Raw genomic sequence first — 17,907 nt, 5'->3', positions numbered from 1 at the left:
GATAATCAATTCCTAAGGCATCCTTAATATCTCTACGCATGTTCTCCGAGGTATTGTTACTAAAGAAAATTGTCGATTTAAGCTTATTAACCTGCTGACCAGACCAAGAGCAGAAATTATCTAGGCAACTCCAGAAACCATTTGCCTCAGTTAAGTTGGCTCGGCCTACCAAGATCAGGTCATCCGCAAAGAAAATATGGGATAAAACAGGGCCACCCCTACTAAGAGTAATACCTTTAATGGAGCCCCGGTCAAGGGCGTTATGGATTAGTCTTGAAAGAATTTCAGCTGCCCAGATAAAAAGATAAGGGGAGAGCGGGTCTCCTTGGCGGAGACCGCAAGTCGGATTAACTCTACCTACTTGCCCTCCATTAAGGCAAACATTAAGGGTCGTTGTAGAAATACACTGAGAAACCCAATGGCGGAATTTCAGAGGGATACCATAACACTCTAGAACGTGGTCAATGAATTTCCAGCTCAACCTATCATACGCTTTAACCAAATCAATTTTGATGGCAAAGAAACCCTCCTTACCTCTCTTCCTATTAAATGAGTGAATTATTTCCTGAACGATGACATTGTTATCATGGATATTTCTTCCCGGAACAAAGGCCGCTTGGGTTGGGCAAATTATGGACGGGAGAATGGGTCTAATTCTGTTCGCCAAAATCTTCGCTATGACTTTGTACACCACATTACACAGAGAAATGGGCCTGAATTGGTTGGTACGTTTAGGGTTCTGGACCTTTGGGATGAGGACAATATTGGTGGCATTGATTCCTCTATGCATATTACCATTCTCAAAGAAGTCAAGTACCGCATCACAGAAATCAGATCCAACAGACTCCCAGTAGTGCTTGTAAAATAAAACTGACATCCCATCAGGACCCGGGGCTTTATGATTGTTCATTGCAAACAGAGTTCTCTTAATCTCGTCAGCGCTGGGGGAACTGACAAGTTGATTCAACTCCTCCTGAGATAGGCTCTCCTGGATCAGACGAGCACAGTTGTACTCCTGGCCAGTAGCATTCTCCGTAAAAATACCCTGAAAAAACTCAGTAAACTCCCTTCCGATGGCCTCGCGTCCAGAAATCCAGACGTTGTCTCTATTCAAAATACTCTCAATAGCATTTCGCCGGCCTTTAATAGCGGCCGAAAGGAAAAAGAATTTTGAGCACTTATCCCCATCTTTGAGCCACGAGATCCTGGCCCTTTGCTTCCAATAGATTGCTTTCCTTTCCCTTGATTCGTTGAGTTCCCGACGAACTTGACATTCCTGCTTCCAATTTCTAGATCCCGCCGGAAGACTCTGAAGAGAGTTGAGCTTATCTTCGAGTTCCTTAATGGTCACATCAAGTTTGCCAAATTGGGTTCGATTCCAGTTCAGAAGCGCCACTCGTGTAGCACCTACTTTTTTGAAGATTCTTGCCGGTGCCCAGGCATGATTGATAGAGTTCCAGGCACTATCCACTACCAGATTACTTCTAGAGTCGCGCGTCCAACTTTCTTCAAACCTAAAGCACCTTCTAAACTTGGTGGCCAGACCATTCGACAGAAGGCATAAGGGTCTATGGTCAGAATTGCAAGTCTGGGACGAACATAAGATAGCCCTGGGAAATAAGCTGAGCCAAGCTCCATTCACTAATCCCTTGTCTAAAGCAGATTTCACATGATGCCGTCCGGAGCGATGATTGTCCCAGGTCAAGTTGTCCCCTTGGATCGGCATATTTATGAGGCCTCGAGCATTCATAAGATTAGATATGACTGGAATGAAAGGATCTCGGCCAGAAGAACCTTCCCTTTCTGAGGCATTAAGAACAAAATTTGTATCTCCTAAAATAAGCCAGGGCCCCCCGAATCTATCTCCCAGGTTTAAGAACTCAGACCAGAATTTTTTCTTAGCATGCAAATAGGGGGGACCATAAACACACGAAAGGAGCCAAGGATGGGTAGGGGGATCCGAATACACAATCCCCGAGATATGATTACAAGTGCACGAAATACATTCAAAAATAAACCCAACTTTCCAAGCCAAGATAATACCACCCGCACTACCCTTAGCAGGAACACAAACATTATAATAAAAATGAAGGGACTTAAGAATACGTACCAGAGGATTGGCATCCACTTTGAGCTCGGTCAAAAAGAGAAAATCAGGAGATCGAGACCGGATGAGGGACTTCAATTCCCGAACTGTAGAGGTCTGCCCTAACCCTCTACAGTTCCAAGCGATGCCTCTCATGGCTCCTGTGGAGGAGATTCCACATTCTCCTCCACAGGGGTGTGAGAGTAAGCAGACCCACTCGACACAGCGTCATCGATCACAAAAGAGCCAATCAGAGGATTCTTCAAAATACCAGAGTGGCTCGGGGAGTTGGAACTATCTTCTGAAGGCTCTTCAAATGCTTGGTCAGAGCCATTCTCTTTTTGCTTTGTATCCCATGGAAAATCACGGACGACACCCGGGTACTTGCGATGAATTTTGTGAGGCCTTGAGCAGAGAGAAGCAGATGATTCAAATTTCCTTTTCTTGAAAGGTGTTGTCCTCTCATTAACTTCAGAGGAGGCCGGGACACCTATATCCCCACCTATCTTGCGAATCTCATATAAATCCAACTTGCCAAAATGCTTCAAATCTTTCATTAAATCCTCTTGAGCTTTGAAGAATTGAGATAAAGCTTGTTCTTCATTAATGGGAGGTTGCTTCACATATTCAACCAAAAGATTGGAAGAGTTCGGCCCACTTTGATCTCCCATAGCCTTATCCATGAGCGCCGGCCCACTTAAATTGGGTAAAATAGTGAAGTTCGGGTTCCCCATAGGCCCATCATGAGAATTAAGATATTCTCTCAGCACCGGCCCACCACTAGAAAATTGAACACAATCAGAATTTGGCCCATCTAAATGATTTAAATGCCCGCGGGGCCCACCCTCCACACCATCCATTTCTTTTTCATTTAACACCTCATTCGGCCCAATAGGGAGAGGCCCAACATCCAAAACAGACAAACCAACGGCCCTTTTGTTCAAATTGACTTTTATATTATGTTTAAATTTCCCACTTCCCACGCCTTCTCCCAAACTAGTTAATGCCAGACCATCTTTCTTATTACCCAGAGCATCAGACCTATCACCATTACCATAAACAGGTAAGCTTGTTTCACGGTTCACATCTGAAGGCTTAGGATGCCACATCAGTCGAGGAGCCTTCCCAGGTACGGCTGCTGCACGAGAGGTCATTCTCAAGGTGTTTCTCGGACGACGATCCAGAGCAGGGATCCCTTTGGACCGGCCCTCAACCATGGCCGGAGAATCCAATGCCGGTCTAAAAGCACCACCATTTTTGCCCGATAACACCACAGAGGCAGAGCTTGATCCACCGTAGACCGGCCCAGAGAAAACATCATGGTAGGCCGAGGACGTTGAAAGCCACGGTCCGAACATTGGAAACGGAATTCCATCACCTTTCGACACCGTCACCGGCGACGACAAAGAGCATCCTCGGCGTTGATGGCCTAGACGACCACAGTTATAGCAGAAAATACCAATCTTTTCATACTTCATTTGTAACCACTGTTTGACACCACTATTCAGGTCGAAAAAACATCCAGAGACCAAAGGTTTGTTAATGTCAAGATCAACTAAAATCTTGAAGAACGTAGACCAGGTGGCTGGCTTGTCCTCAACCATTTCTAGATTCAGCACTTTCCCCACCAGCCCCCCAAGAAGAAGCCCATTGTCTTTGGAGTAAAATTCATGAGGAAGATTATGAACTTGGACCCAAACTCTAAGAGAGTTAAATAAAATCGGGCCATCCACTCTCGGAGACCAATCTTGCAGAGCAAGAGTGTACCCTCGGATACACCAGGGGCCGTTAGAGATAGCCCAGTTTCTATCTTCTATGTTATCAAATCCAAACTTGAACACATTGGATGTCTTCAAGTCATCTTCCAATACAATAACACTCACCGGTCTTTTCCAAGTTTTCGCCACAAATTCGAGCACGGTGGGGATATCCACGGACATGGGAGCAATAACTTTCCCATACAGCGAAGAAGCAGCTAAAGCTCGAACCGAGGAGGGACACGGAGAGAGTTTGATAGATGTTTCAAGGCATGAAAAATTCTTACCCTTAAGAGGAGAACTGGCGGCAGTAAATGACTCCATAATGATCAGCAGACAGGGGACAAAAGGTCCAAGAAACAGAGCAATAAATGAACTGCAGCAGGGACAAATGGACACTCACCAACCCAAACTTACCTAACACTTAACAGAAATTAACAAACTCCTAGAGGCAACTTATCAAGGGAAAACTTAAAACTAACACTCAAGACCCCACACGCACACAGTAGCCAAAGGGACACACAAAAACTCCTGAAAGAAAAAGCAAAGAAACAAAACTCAGAAAAAAGGGGGGACAGGGATGACACGAAGGTAGGCAAGCAAAACCAGGCTGACTCAGGAAGAAGGAGACTCAGGAAGAAGAGAAGGGCGGTCGACTCTAGAGAGAAAATAGAAGACCTTCTCTCCTTAAAAACAAAAAATTTAGGGGTGCAACACGAGGACTTCCCAGGAGGTCACCCATCCTAGTACTACTCTCGCCCAAGCACGCTTAACTACGGAGTTCTGATGGGATCCGGTGCATTTGTTACTTTAATTTGACATGTTACAAACTTACAATTACATAATTAGAAACTAATACAGTAGAACCTCTATTTAAGAATACTCTATTCAAGAATAACCTCTAATTTGTTATAAAAAAATCAAGTCCCGATTTGGGCCAGTTATAAATAAGAATAACCTCTAAATTGTAATTAGTTATACATTTTTTAAGTCTCGTATTAACAAAGTATACCTCTATATAAGAATAATTACATCTTAATAAAATATATACATGTATTTTGTAAATTTATTTATGTAAAATTAATAATTGGTCCCAAGTGTATTCTTGGATAGAGGTTCTACTGTATTTATATTTGACTAGGTATAAAGGTGTGCAAGCATACTGCAAGTGGCCCAAAAAAATAAAGAGTTTTTTTTTTATAAATGTACAATAAAAACAACATAATTACAAAAAATATACAAAAAAAAAAATTATTTTAAATTTTGAAAACTTATTACATGAAACCATACATTTTAATCATTAAATAATAACTATGTTTATTAAAACTCAAAATAAACAATTTCGTAAAATTAATTAAACAGTTTTATAAAAATAAACAAGTTAATTTTTTTTTATTAAAAGATAAATGTTTATTATCTATTTTAGTATGAATTATTATAATTTAATAAGATTTTTTTTAATAAAATACAATAGCAAAATTATAAACATTAATGTATATAAATATAAATCAATACTTAAAATTACTAAAAATAAACATGACACATAGAGTGATATAATAAACATATCTGAATATTATTATTTTGTTTATTAAATTAGTATGTTTAATAAATAGAAAACAAAATAAATATATATATATACAATGTATTTTATATTATTAGTATGTTTATTATAATTGTAAACATAAAAATAGACATAGACAATTTATACTATACTAAAATAAGTATATTTTTTTTTCTATTGTTTTTATATATTGATTATTTTCTAATGAATTAGTGAACGAATTTTCTATTGAAGTATAATTCTTACATCAAAAAATAAATAAACAAATATAACTTTATAAACTCCAAAAATTATTTAATTAGAAAAAATAAACATGACACAATAAACAAAGAAAAAGATAAAGATAAATAATTTTTTTATATATATAAATTATTTATTTTCTAAAAAATTACTAAAAAATAAACATAACACACATAGAGTGATATAATAAACTTATGCGAATATTATTATTTTGTTTATTAAATTAGTATGTTTAATTAATAGAAAATAAAATAAACACATATATAAAATGTTTTATATTATTGGTATGATTTTTATTATAATTGTAAACATAAAAATAAACATAGACAATATTACCATATATATAATAATCAATAATTATTACCATATATATATTATAAAAGAAATTGAAATTTTTTTTTTAATAATATATAAAAATGTATGAGAAAATGATAATAAATTTTTTTACACATATTTTGTAATTAATTAAAATAATGTATACAAAATTGTAAAATGCCCAAAAATAAAAGACCTAATATATTTTCTTTTGATGTTTATTAGGTTTTTTTTTTTTAGCTTTTTACACCACATTAAAATTTTTATTTTTTTTTTACTTTTTTACTATAAGGCGGAATTTTTTTCAAAAATACTGTGTAAGTTTCATACATGTGTACTGTGTTAAGTTTTCACTATTGCTCCACAGTTATTTTTTTAGTTGCTCCACTGTTGTTTTAATTGTTTTGTTTTGTTATTTTACAGTTATTTTATAAAAAGACATTATTTTTTTAAAAAAATTCGTGTGACTGTAAAATTATAAACTTTTACCTAAAATTCAGTATTTTTATAACATCCTGTTTTTTTTTCTTCGTAAATCCATTTTTTAAGGGGCGAATTATTAGGTAGGAATATGAATTGTACTCTCTGCATTGAGTAATTTTTTAGGTGGGAATGTAGTAAATTCCGTGGAGTTTTGAGTAATTATTGTTTTTTTTGGGCAACATTTTCTTAAGTTTAACTATTCTTCATTCTTGGATTATAAATTAACCTAATAAACTTTTTTCAAATCATAAAGGTCCTAAATTGCATGCCAACTACTGCATCCCTAAAATAGAACAACATACAATTTACATTAAGCAATAATCTAAAAGTCACATAAGTTATGCAAATACTCTTGTTTCATATCAAAACCTATATCTATTTATTTGGAGCATTCTCAATATTCACTTTTTAAATTTTGTATTGAGATCATAAATCATGCATAAGGTGGTCAATCAAACACATGTAATAAGCACAAAGATGAATAAATCACACAATAAGAAAGAAGGAACAATCAGATATCATAAATCCATAGAATAATCTCAGACAATATCCATCAAATCTTTAAATTGGGAGTTTAGGTCATAATTAAATCCATAATTAAACTAGACACAATTAAAACATAAGAAATTAAGAGAAAATAAGAAAACTAGACAGAGGATTGTCACGAATCGCCCACGCTCGCTCCAAGAGCCTTCTTGTGTTTCTAGGGTTCCATTATGTCTATCCACCTATAAGCGACCCCTTTCATTAACGAAGTACTCCTTGACCCGTACGGAGTCGGCACTGCAGCCACAATAAGCCTTGCCACGGCGACTGTAGAAAGTTGAATTCAAGGCTTTTTGTAGCCATCTCGCCGTGGCCATAAGTCGTGTTCCCCGCGGTCACAAATATCAGCAGCGACAAAAATGTTCCTACTTTAACATTTCTCAGTAAAATATGCATAACTCTCACATACAAGCTCCAAATGAGTTGATCCAAGATGTGTTGAAAAGATAAAAAAGAGATCTAAAATTTTTATGTTTTGACTTTTTCTAAAATCTGATCATAACATGGTCCAATTTAAGCTTGAAATTTTAGCTTTATTTTCTTGTAAAATTTCTTCTATTTTATAGATCACCGTTTTTTAAAATTTGACCAATTTATACATTACAAGTTTCGAAACTTTAAACTAAAGAACACAAGAGTAAATTTCAAAAATAATAACAAAGAAGAAAAATAACTTTAAAAATGACCTGAAACAAAACTTATACTAAAAATAACCTTAACACATTTTTGTACACTAAAATTTCACATTACCATCATTTCAACTGATGGCCAATTTTTTTTTTTTTTGTCATAATAATAACAACAACAACCAAATCTATATGATTAATTTACAAAAGTAACTAAAATATAAGATTATAAATTAAACAAAACCATCAAAAGTATAATTACATGCATTTTTTTAAAATATATATATGATTCAGCAATTAAACAGAAAAACAAGTCACACAAAGATAGTAAAGGTACCTAGTTTTTAACAATACACTACTATCAAAACTTAAACTTAATTAAAACCCCTTAGTAGTTAAAAAAAATTAGCAGGACAAGCTAAACCACTTACCTGCATTAGAGGCTGTCACATAATTAAGTGCCTCTTGTAACCAAGCTTGTACGCTAAATAAACTGATTCCAAAATTCTATTATCTTCCTTCTCCCCATGACACTGTTCTGTCCCAAAACTTGAGGTACTGTTCTTCGCAATGACAAATTCAGAGCCTTCTTCGATATCAGGACCAAGATCCCTAAAGTGTAGTGTTGGGTGGTTATGGCCTTGAACTTGAATCCTTGGTCTCTATCTCAATTACATCAAATTTATGCTTAGTCCATCCTTTTTCTCCATTCCACTTGACATTTTTGAGACCCTTTTACAATATAATCTGAATCTATAGTTCCTCGTTCCAATCAAATCGAACCAAACCATTTGAGACAAAACTAATAAATTGGTTTTGAATTTAGAAAATAAAAAGCGGTAAAATACTAGTTTAGTTTGAAAAAATAAAAAATGGAAAAATAGTAGTATTAAGTTGCAAAAATAATGCATAATCATGAAAAGTTGCTTCTACATGTTTTATGCTTTAATAACCCCAGTTACACACTTATTGACTTTAAATCAATTAATGATAAATGACCCATCATAATAATAAAACAAGGCGTTTCCTTGTTTCTCACCCCTAAAACAACTTTCCCCAATAATGGCCTAAAGGGAATCCAATTCCTTCTCCACATACTTGCCAAAACCCCTCTCACTCACAATACTTTTTCTTATTAATATATACATTGCTTTCCAGCCCAACCAACAAAGAAGTTTTTCAAAATACAATGTGTATTGAAAAAAAAATCACCCTTGAAAACTTTTTAACTTATTATGGTTGCCCCAAAAGCAACCCCTTTAGGCTGAAAGTGATGAAGAGATTATGCAATTACAATCCAAAAGTAACCTTTACCAATATTTTATTAAGCTACTACTATCAACTTAAACTTACCATAACTTTTCAATAGTTAATAATTTAGAATAATTGTATTATTAGCTAACCAAATAATACAAGTTTTTTTTTTCAAGAAACTAAAAGTACCGGAAATGCAATGCTCTCATTCTATTGAATATTGGTTTATATTTGTTATGGTAATTTATTGGTAAGAAACTGAAGGTAATGATTTTATGACACCCAACTCAAAAGGATGAAAATGACCAGACAGACAGTAGACACGGTTACATAAATTAGTACTGTCTTTGACCATTCTAAGCAAATAAATAATAAAAAGAGGTGAGTATTATAAAAGATAAATGTTAAAAAGTATTATTGGTGTTTATCACTTATATTATTATTGGTGAAATTAAGTATTAAGTTAAATATAATTTAATGTAATTTTTAAGGAATATCGTTAATTATTCATAAAGCACTATCTCTAAAAGGTGTTGGGCACTACTAGTGCCCAGTAGCAATACTCTGTATTAAACTAAAAGGTAAATAGTAACATAAGTATTTAAAGTTTTAAATTTATAAGTGGCATAAACTTAATATTTATTTTAGTGACATAAATACTCAATGTTTTTAATTTCGTCAATACAAATTATGATAGTATCTTACAGAGGACACATACAAAGCTCAAATTTTAGAATATTGGATCTAGGTACAAAAATATGTAGTATCAGTTATTTCTAAATGTTCTTTAAACAAATTCAAAACAGAGTTTAAACTGATGAAACTGGAGAAAAATTACAGTTTTACAAATATTGAACATTTATCCCGCTAAAAATATATATTAGATTTATGTTGCTTGCAAACTTAAAATTTTAAATACTTATACGTATATTAAATTTCACTAACTGGTTTTTGTGAAAAGATTTAAAAAGCAATACATATATATTGTTTATTTCAAAGCATTACATCAAGAGAAGGACATCACTAGATTAGCACCAAGATCTTTATATTTGTATGCTAATAGTAATAGACGTCCAAAGAATAAAATCTCTGTTAATGGGGGCCTACATGCATAAGTGGCAGCAGTATTATTAGCAGAGGTGAGATCAGATGAGATGAGACCACAGCCACAAATCAATTAATTGCTCACAAACCATTCAGGCTTTTTATTAAACAACTAATAATCATGGTGTCAGATCAGATCTCTTCTGCTTCATAGTACAAAAGCCAAAATAAAGCCATGCATTTCACGTGAAAAGTTAATTGGTAAATTAAATTGGAAGCATCAAATATTTGTTATCACTACATAAAAATTGTTACTAAAACTTAACACTACAAAAAAAATTTACTAAAAATTTATAATGCTATCACTAAAAAAACCTTTTAACAAAATTTGTTGCTAAAGATAAAAATAATAATAATAAAAAAGCTTGTTATAAGAAATAGTATTAAATCCTTAATATGGTTAAAAGTCTATAGCGAGAGTATTCATTCACAAAAATTATAATTTTGTATTACTAAATGTGTTATTAGTGACAACTAAAGTTAAATTAGTAACAATTTATCTAAACAATATACAAGTCATTTTTTATTCTGATTAAAGGTAATATTTAGTTAATTAAAAAAATCAAAAACATTATTATGTTACTATGACTAAAAAAGTGGTCTAAATCCCAACTTCTATCTATAAACTCATTATCATTTTTTTCTACAAGAAAATAAAAATGGTACTGTTACCAAAAGTTACCATTTATCAGTAACCACAGCAATTAGAAAGATAATGAATTATGTAAAACTTTTTTAGATTTAAGATAAAATGATAAATGGTTAGATCTATATAGCTTGGTACACGTGATGAACAGAGATAAGAAAAAAAGAATCATATCACTTTGGTAAAAGAAAAGGAGATTTATACAGCCTAATACACTTATAAAGTTAGTACCACAAACAATGCTATTATGCTACAGAAACTTAGCTATTAAGTATCCAACGATGATGAAGAGGTAGTGCTATTATTATTGGTGATTTTAATTTGGAACATCTTCATGCAAAGTGATGAAGACTTTTTTTTTTCTTTTTTCTAATTTTTCTTCCTAACAAAATATATTATCTTTCATGGAAAAAGAGAAAGGACCCTCCTTTTGATTATCAAGACAGGTATAGTGGGATAAAGCAACTAGAGCAGCTAGTATTGTCTATAAAGTCACCAATCAAAGAAAAATATATATTACAATCAGAGAATGATAAGCAAAAATCAATCATAGAAATATTGTCCCATTTTTAGAGTTTTCTATTCAGTCACGGATTGAAATCAGTTTAGGCTGTAAAGTGTGCAGTTATATTAAATTGTAATTAACACAACTAGCTACTACGAAGTTTAATACTAAAGAATTTCAATTAGTTGACAAACCCCTCAAGTCAATTAGTTCTAGTAAATAGTAATATTCAAAGGGAAATTTCATTTTTTGCCCCTAATAAAACCCCCAATATCAAAATTTAGACTCTTCACTAATTTGTACAAATTAATTCCATTGATTACATGAACTTCCCACTTTACCCTTTTCTTAAAAAAATAAAAAAGAAAATTGTTAAAAACTAAAAAAACTTCCCTCTCTCTTCCCTCTCTCTTCCTCTCTCTCTTCCCTCTCGTGCACCTCTCTCTCTCTAGAAAAAACTGAAAAAGCTTTCCTCTCTCTCTTCCCTATCAAATGTTTATTTCTCGGTGGGCAGTGTTAGAAAACCGGAGCACACCCCAATCACTCAAGAATCTTACACCATTATAATGGATAAGTAGTGTTTTAAGCATTTTGTTAGATTTTATGTAGTTTGTGTTCGTTATATGTGTCGTATTTGTTGAAACTAGTATTTTTTGGTTTGAAATGGTAGATATCTGGCAGATCTAGTTTTCTTTCGAAATCTGGGTTTTCCAGAAGTTATCGACAGTTTATCGATAGAATATCGATGCTATGTCGATATCATGCTAAGAAAGGTCAGGGATGACCATTATCGACATGTTGTCGACAGTTTGTCGATATCATGTCGATTAAAAAGCAAATTAACATACATAATTTATTTGAGAATTTGTCGACACAAAATTGTTGACACACTATTGACATGATGTCGACAATCAATCGATATCACACTTAGCAATCACAGAAAGCAATTACATCACATTGTCGCCAACATATCGACATACTGTCGACATGCTATCGATATTCCAAGTATGATCACGCCTATTTAGCAAACAAAATTGTCGACACAATGTCGACATCATGTCGACATGAGGTCGATATTATCACACAGAATTAGCAATTAAATCACATTGTCGATAAATTATCGATATACCGTCGACAAATTATCGACATTTTAGGTCAAATTTTTTTTATTCTCATTGTGTCGACATCCTATCGATACACCTACGACATCCCATCGATATACATTAACAACACAGACAATTTTATTGGTCAAACTACTTTCAATTTTAGGGTTAATTTGCTTTTTAATCGATATGATATCGACAAACTGTCGACAACATGTCGATAATGGTCATCCCTGACCTTTCTTAGCAGGATATCGACATAGCATCGATATTCTATCGATAAACTGTCGATAATATTTGGAAAACCCAGATTTCGACAGAAAACTAGATCTGCAAGATCTCTACCATTTCAAACCAAAAAATACCAGTTTCAATAAATACGACACATATAACGAAAGCAAACTACATAAAATCTAACAAAATGCTTAAAACACAATTTATCCATTATAATGGTGTAAGATTCTTGAGTGATTGGGGTGTGCTCCGGTTTTCTACCACCGCCCACAGAGAAATAAACATTCAACAGGGAAGAGAGAGGGAAGTTTTTTCAATTTTTTTTAGAGAGAGAGAGGGGTGCACGAGAGAGAAGAGAGAGAGGAAGAGAGAGGGAAGAGAGAGGGGAAAGTTTTTTTAGTTTTTAACAATTTTATTTTTATTTTTTTTAATAAAAGGGTAAAATAGGAAGTTCATGTAATCAATGGAATTAATTTGTACAAATTAGTGGAGGGTCTAAATTTTAATATTGGGGGTTTTATTAAGGGCAAAAAATGAAATTTCCCTATTCAAATTATACATACGATTAAAATGCGTGTTTTTTTTTTTACAAAAGATTTAAATGAACGTCAATTGATTTATTTTTATCTTTTTTTTTTTTTTTTTTTTTGAGAAAATTATTTTTATCTAATATAATATTTAAATGTAATTTATATTAAAAAAAATCATATGTATTTAATATAAAATTGATAAAGTTAAATTATAGAGATTTTTAATATAATTCTTCTTTTTATTTTTAACAAGATTTTTTTGATAATATATATTTTTTTTGGGGCAATTTTTAGGAATTAAAGGATATTATCATATTTCAAATAGGCAGTTTTTTGTAGAGTAGAAGGGAAGGATTTTAATTTAGATTATAATATGCAAGCCGAATTAAAATATGTTTTTTAAAGTTAAAAATTAAAATGATAAATATCTTTTTTCTTATAATGTGAAGTGTATACGAGTAAAAAGCCAAAAATAATTAGTAAATACCGAAAATTTAAAAATATCTCACTGAAGAATAATAATGATAATAACCAAGTAAAAAATCCCGGTTAATTAGGAGAAATTTTCTTAAATACTATTCAAAACATATTTCTAGTTTTCTCAAAAAAAAAAAAGAAAAAACATATTTCTAGTTGAAGAAGGATATATAGTAAATATATAAATCGTCTGAGTTGAGAAACTCATGCAGTTTAGTTTTGGAACTTCTTAATTTTTCCAAAGCAAAGAATCGAATCATACACCAAAGCCCTCAAAACCCCCAAAGCGAATCCCAATTCACTTACATTCAAACGTTTCATATTTTCTTTTTCAAGCATCACCAAGAATCTGGTGAAAAAGTTATGAACTTTAAGCCCCCATTATTGAATTTCACTATTCCAGATTAAAGGGTGTTTTGAGTTTGTTTCAAAGGAGGAGAATCAACAATGGAGTTTCAAGAAGGTTTGGTGAGGTTGATTATACATGACACAGAAGAAAACCGAAGCAAATCAAGAAAAGAAAAGAAGAAAGAGAAGAGTGTGGAACAGAGTGGTAATAATCCAAGACGTAAATGGAAGTTTTTTCATAGATCATCAACTACAATTCCCACAATAACAGAATCAAATAAACAACCTCCAATTGAATTCATATGTCCCATTACTGGATCATTAATGGCTGAACCAGTTATTGTTTCATCAGGTCACAGTTTTGAACGTACCTGTGTTGAAATCTGTAAAGCTTTAGACTTTACTCCCACTTTACCAGACTCTTCCACACCAGATTTCTCCTCTGTAATCCCCAATCTCGCTTTGAAATCCACCATTATCGGTTGGTGCCAGAAGTACTCTGTCAACCCTCCAAAACCACTGGATTCCGATTCTGCAGAAAATCTCGTCCGTACATTAATGGCGTCACAGCCCCAAAAACCGAAATCCGATGAGATTCAAATAGAAGAGAAGGAATTAGTACAAGCAACCGTACCCGAAACCCAAACCCAGGTTCAAATAGAAGAGAAGGAAATAGAAAAAGTAACCGTACCCGAAACCCAAACCCAGGTGACTCGACGGCCGACTCACTTTCAGTCGAAATCCGATGAGATTCAAATAGAAGAGAAGGAATTAGTACAAGTAACCGTACCCGAAACCCAAACCCAGGTCACTCGACTGCCGACTCACTTTCAGTCGAAATCGTTGGAATTGGTGGAAACGATGACGACGTTGCCATCTCCGCCATTTCCGCTAACGACTCGACCGAGTTGTTACTCTTCTTCATCATCATCATCAGAAACCGAAACCCTAACCCTTCCTCCCCTAACACCTGAAGAAGAAGATGAAATAGTAAGTAAGCTTAAAAGCCCACAAGTATTCGAAGTCGAAGAAGCTCTAATCACAATGAGAAGGATCACGAAAACCAGAGAAGAATCAAGGGCTCACCTCTGTTCTTATCAATTGCTCTCAGCCCTAAAATCGTTGATAATCTCGAGGTACACTGGAATTCAGGTGAACTCAGTCGCTGCTCTGTTAAATCTTTCTTTGGATAAAACCAATAAGATGAAGATCCTACGGTCAGGAATCGTTCCCTCTTTAATCGACGTCTTGAAAGGGGGTTCAATCGAAGCACAAGAACACGCCGTCGGAGCAATATTCAGTTTAGCCCTAAACGACGATATCAAAACCGCCATTGGAGTATTAGGAGGTTTACCTCCATTGCTTCACTTGCTCCGATCCGATAGTGAACGAACTCGTCACGACTCGGCTCTTGCTCTTTACCACCTGACTCAGGTTCACAGCAACCGAACCAAGGTGGTGAAACTCGGAGCTGTACCGAATCTCGTCCAGATGGCGAAATCGGGTCACATGACCAGTCGGATTCTGCACTTGATCTGTAATTTAGGGTCTTGTACGGAGGGGAGAGTGGCGTTGTTGGATGCCGGCGCGGTGGGTTGTTTCGTTGAGATGTTGAGAAGTGGGAATTTGGGTTCGGTTAGGGACAATTGCGTGGCGGCGCTTTACTTGCTTAGCTATGGCGGTTTGAGATTCAAGGCGCTGGCTACGGCGGCGGGTGCGGCGGATGTGTTGTGGAAGTTGGAGATTATTGGGAGTGAGAAAACGAAACAGAAGGCTAAGGTGATAATGGAGATTATTAAAGGGAGAGGTGACAATGAGGAAGAAGAAGTTGATTGGGAGAATTTGCTTGATTCTGACTCTGATTCTCATTCTCTTACTCTAATCGGTGACGACGCCGGCGCCGGAAACGACCATAACTCGTCTGAGTTTTGAGTACAGTTATTTATTTATTTATTTATTTATTTTGAGTTTCTGTTTTTAGTTTAGTTTTTTTTTTTTTTTTTTCTCCAGAATTTTCTGTTGGGGAGTTGGGATTGTAATTATGATGAGAAATTTACAGTTTTTTTTTTTGGGTTTGAAATTAGGAGTTTATTTTTTTTTTTAGAATTGAAAGTGTAAATTTAGGAGGGTTTTAGTGAGTTTATATGATCATTGGTACATTATTATTATTATAATTTAATCTTTCTAATAATAAAAAGAGAGACTATTATTGAATGTTGTTTATATGATTATGTTGTGTAGATTAATGTTTTGCCATAAGATTTTTATTTGAATGTGTGAAAATTGAAACTGAGGAGTAATTAATCATGTTTTTTCTTTTTTTTTTTGAGAGTAGAAGAAGAGTTCATGAGGACATGTTTTATTAATGACCGTCATGAGGGGTGTTCGCGGTGGTGGTGCAGTTTTTGATAATTTTTTCAAACTAACTTGTATGTTTTTTTAATTTTTTAAACTGCACTCGCACTCTGAAATTAAAAAATTACAGAAACCGCACCGCAAAAAATAGTGCGGTGCGGTGTGATTTTTGCGGTTTCTGCAATTTGAACTATCACCAAATAATTAAACTATCATAAATATAACAAAATTTGAGAAACACTTGTCAAAAATACCATAAGACTTGAAAATAAATATGAAAAAAACAAATTTAAATTTCTCATAAATATAAAAATTAGTATTTTTATAATGTGCGGTGGGATTTGAACCACATATTAACAATTCAAAACTGCACCACACATCGTGGTTTAGAAAAAATTCAAACCGCGACTGCACCTCAAAGAATTTCAAACTGCATTTTTATATGGTGCAGTGCAGACAGTTTGAGCGGTTTGATGAGGTACCCTTAACTGTCATCATCATTCATAAGCAACAGGAGGTCTAATACAATCATAAAAACCTCCCTAGTTTCGAAGGATGTTTATTGGATTTTTGGATACCCCATCTAACATCCAATCCAATTAGATATTCAAAAATAACATTTAATATGATCCGATCATAATTAAATATCCAATATTTATTAGTCAGTTATCATTAAATCGATCAGTTATTATTAGATTGAATACATTTATTTGTAGCTAAAACTGCCATACACCTCTTCTCCCATCTTAATATCACAAATAATCTCAATTTAGTCTATAAGGAGAGTTTGGAATAAGAGAATGTTTTACGATAATAGGACTTATTAGTATTGGCACTCCTCTTGTTTAATTACAAAAAGTATCTCTAATCATGTTCTCTAAATATATTCTTTAACTAAAATGAAGAATGAGTTTTAAAAAAATAAGGTCATACTATGAAAAAAATAACTCTCTCTAATAGAAAATATGTAATGAGCTTTTTATTTTTATGCTTAAATTTTTTAATAAAAATACTATTACATTTTTCATCGTTCCAATAAGTTAATTTATATTTAATAAATTTAAATTATAAAATATTATTAAAACACAATAAAATACTAATTAAAATAGAAAATATGTTAGAGTAAGAATAATAAAATAACTTTTTATTTAATATTTTAGCTATTTTAATTAAATTTTAAATAAAATATAGAGAGGATCATTAGAAATGCCTTTGCTCTAAGAAGAAGATGGCCAGGTGGAAAGCAAGGTTACAGTGTAGGACTATTCCTTGTCATTATTCATATTATGATTTATGACAAATAATCATTGGAGCAATCATTATTTATACACAGAGAACTGAAAATATAACTATATCAAACCTATGAATTCGAGGTCTAGACTAGTTCTGGACAGTTGCATAATTTAAAAAAAAAAAAAAAATTATTGTATGAGGTTGTGAGGAGAATGGATGGATGGTTGGGTTGGGAGATCAAAGGTGGAATTTGATTTTTGAGGACATGCTTCTAAAATGGTAAGCTCTTGTTGTCAATTAGGAGAAGTGTGTGTGTTTGGTTTTGATCAAAGTGATTAAAGGAAGGATATAAATTACAAATATTTAACAAAAAGGAATATTGAGAAAAAGTAAATTAAGTTAAAAGTTCTAAAAGTTCATCAGAAATTTTTCTTTTGGTTTATATTAGATTTTTCTTTTTAGGTTAAGTTTTTTCTTTTTTCTTTTTTAAATATATATGAGTTA

At 33.4% G+C, this 17,907-nt stretch overlaps 1 protein-coding gene and 1 pseudogene across 1 annotated transcript; one reads left to right on the top strand and one right to left on the bottom strand.

Moving 5' to 3' along the window:
- Window positions 1-4,548: 4,548 nt before the first annotated feature.
- Window positions 4,549-4,674, bottom strand: LOC133030672 (5S ribosomal RNA; annotated as a pseudogene).
- Window positions 4,675-13,318: 8,644 nt separating this feature from the next.
- LOC133030011 (U-box domain-containing protein 40-like) lies at window positions 13,319-16,038 on the top strand. Its single transcript, XM_061102188.1, has one exon. The coding sequence runs from the start codon at window positions 13,915-13,917 to the stop codon at window positions 15,745-15,747; it is 1,833 nt and encodes a 610-aa protein (XP_060958171.1). The 5' UTR covers window positions 13,319-13,914; the 3' UTR covers window positions 15,748-16,038.
- Window positions 16,039-17,907: the final 1,869 nt, after the last annotated feature.

Source organism: Cannabis sativa, chromosome 8 (genome assembly GCF_029168945.1).
Source record: "Cannabis sativa cultivar Pink pepper isolate KNU-18-1 chromosome 8, ASM2916894v1, whole genome shotgun sequence".
Lineage (NCBI taxonomy): Eukaryota > Viridiplantae > Streptophyta > Magnoliopsida > Rosales > Cannabaceae > Cannabis > Cannabis sativa.
Note: the sequence above shows the minus strand (reverse complement) of the source record. Positions and strands in the feature narration are given on the sequence as shown.

Coding starts and splice junctions, on each gene's coding strand:
- LOC133030011 (XM_061102188.1), top strand. CDS start 13,915: ATGGAGTTTCAAGAAGGTTTGGTGAGGTTGATTATACATGACACAGAA.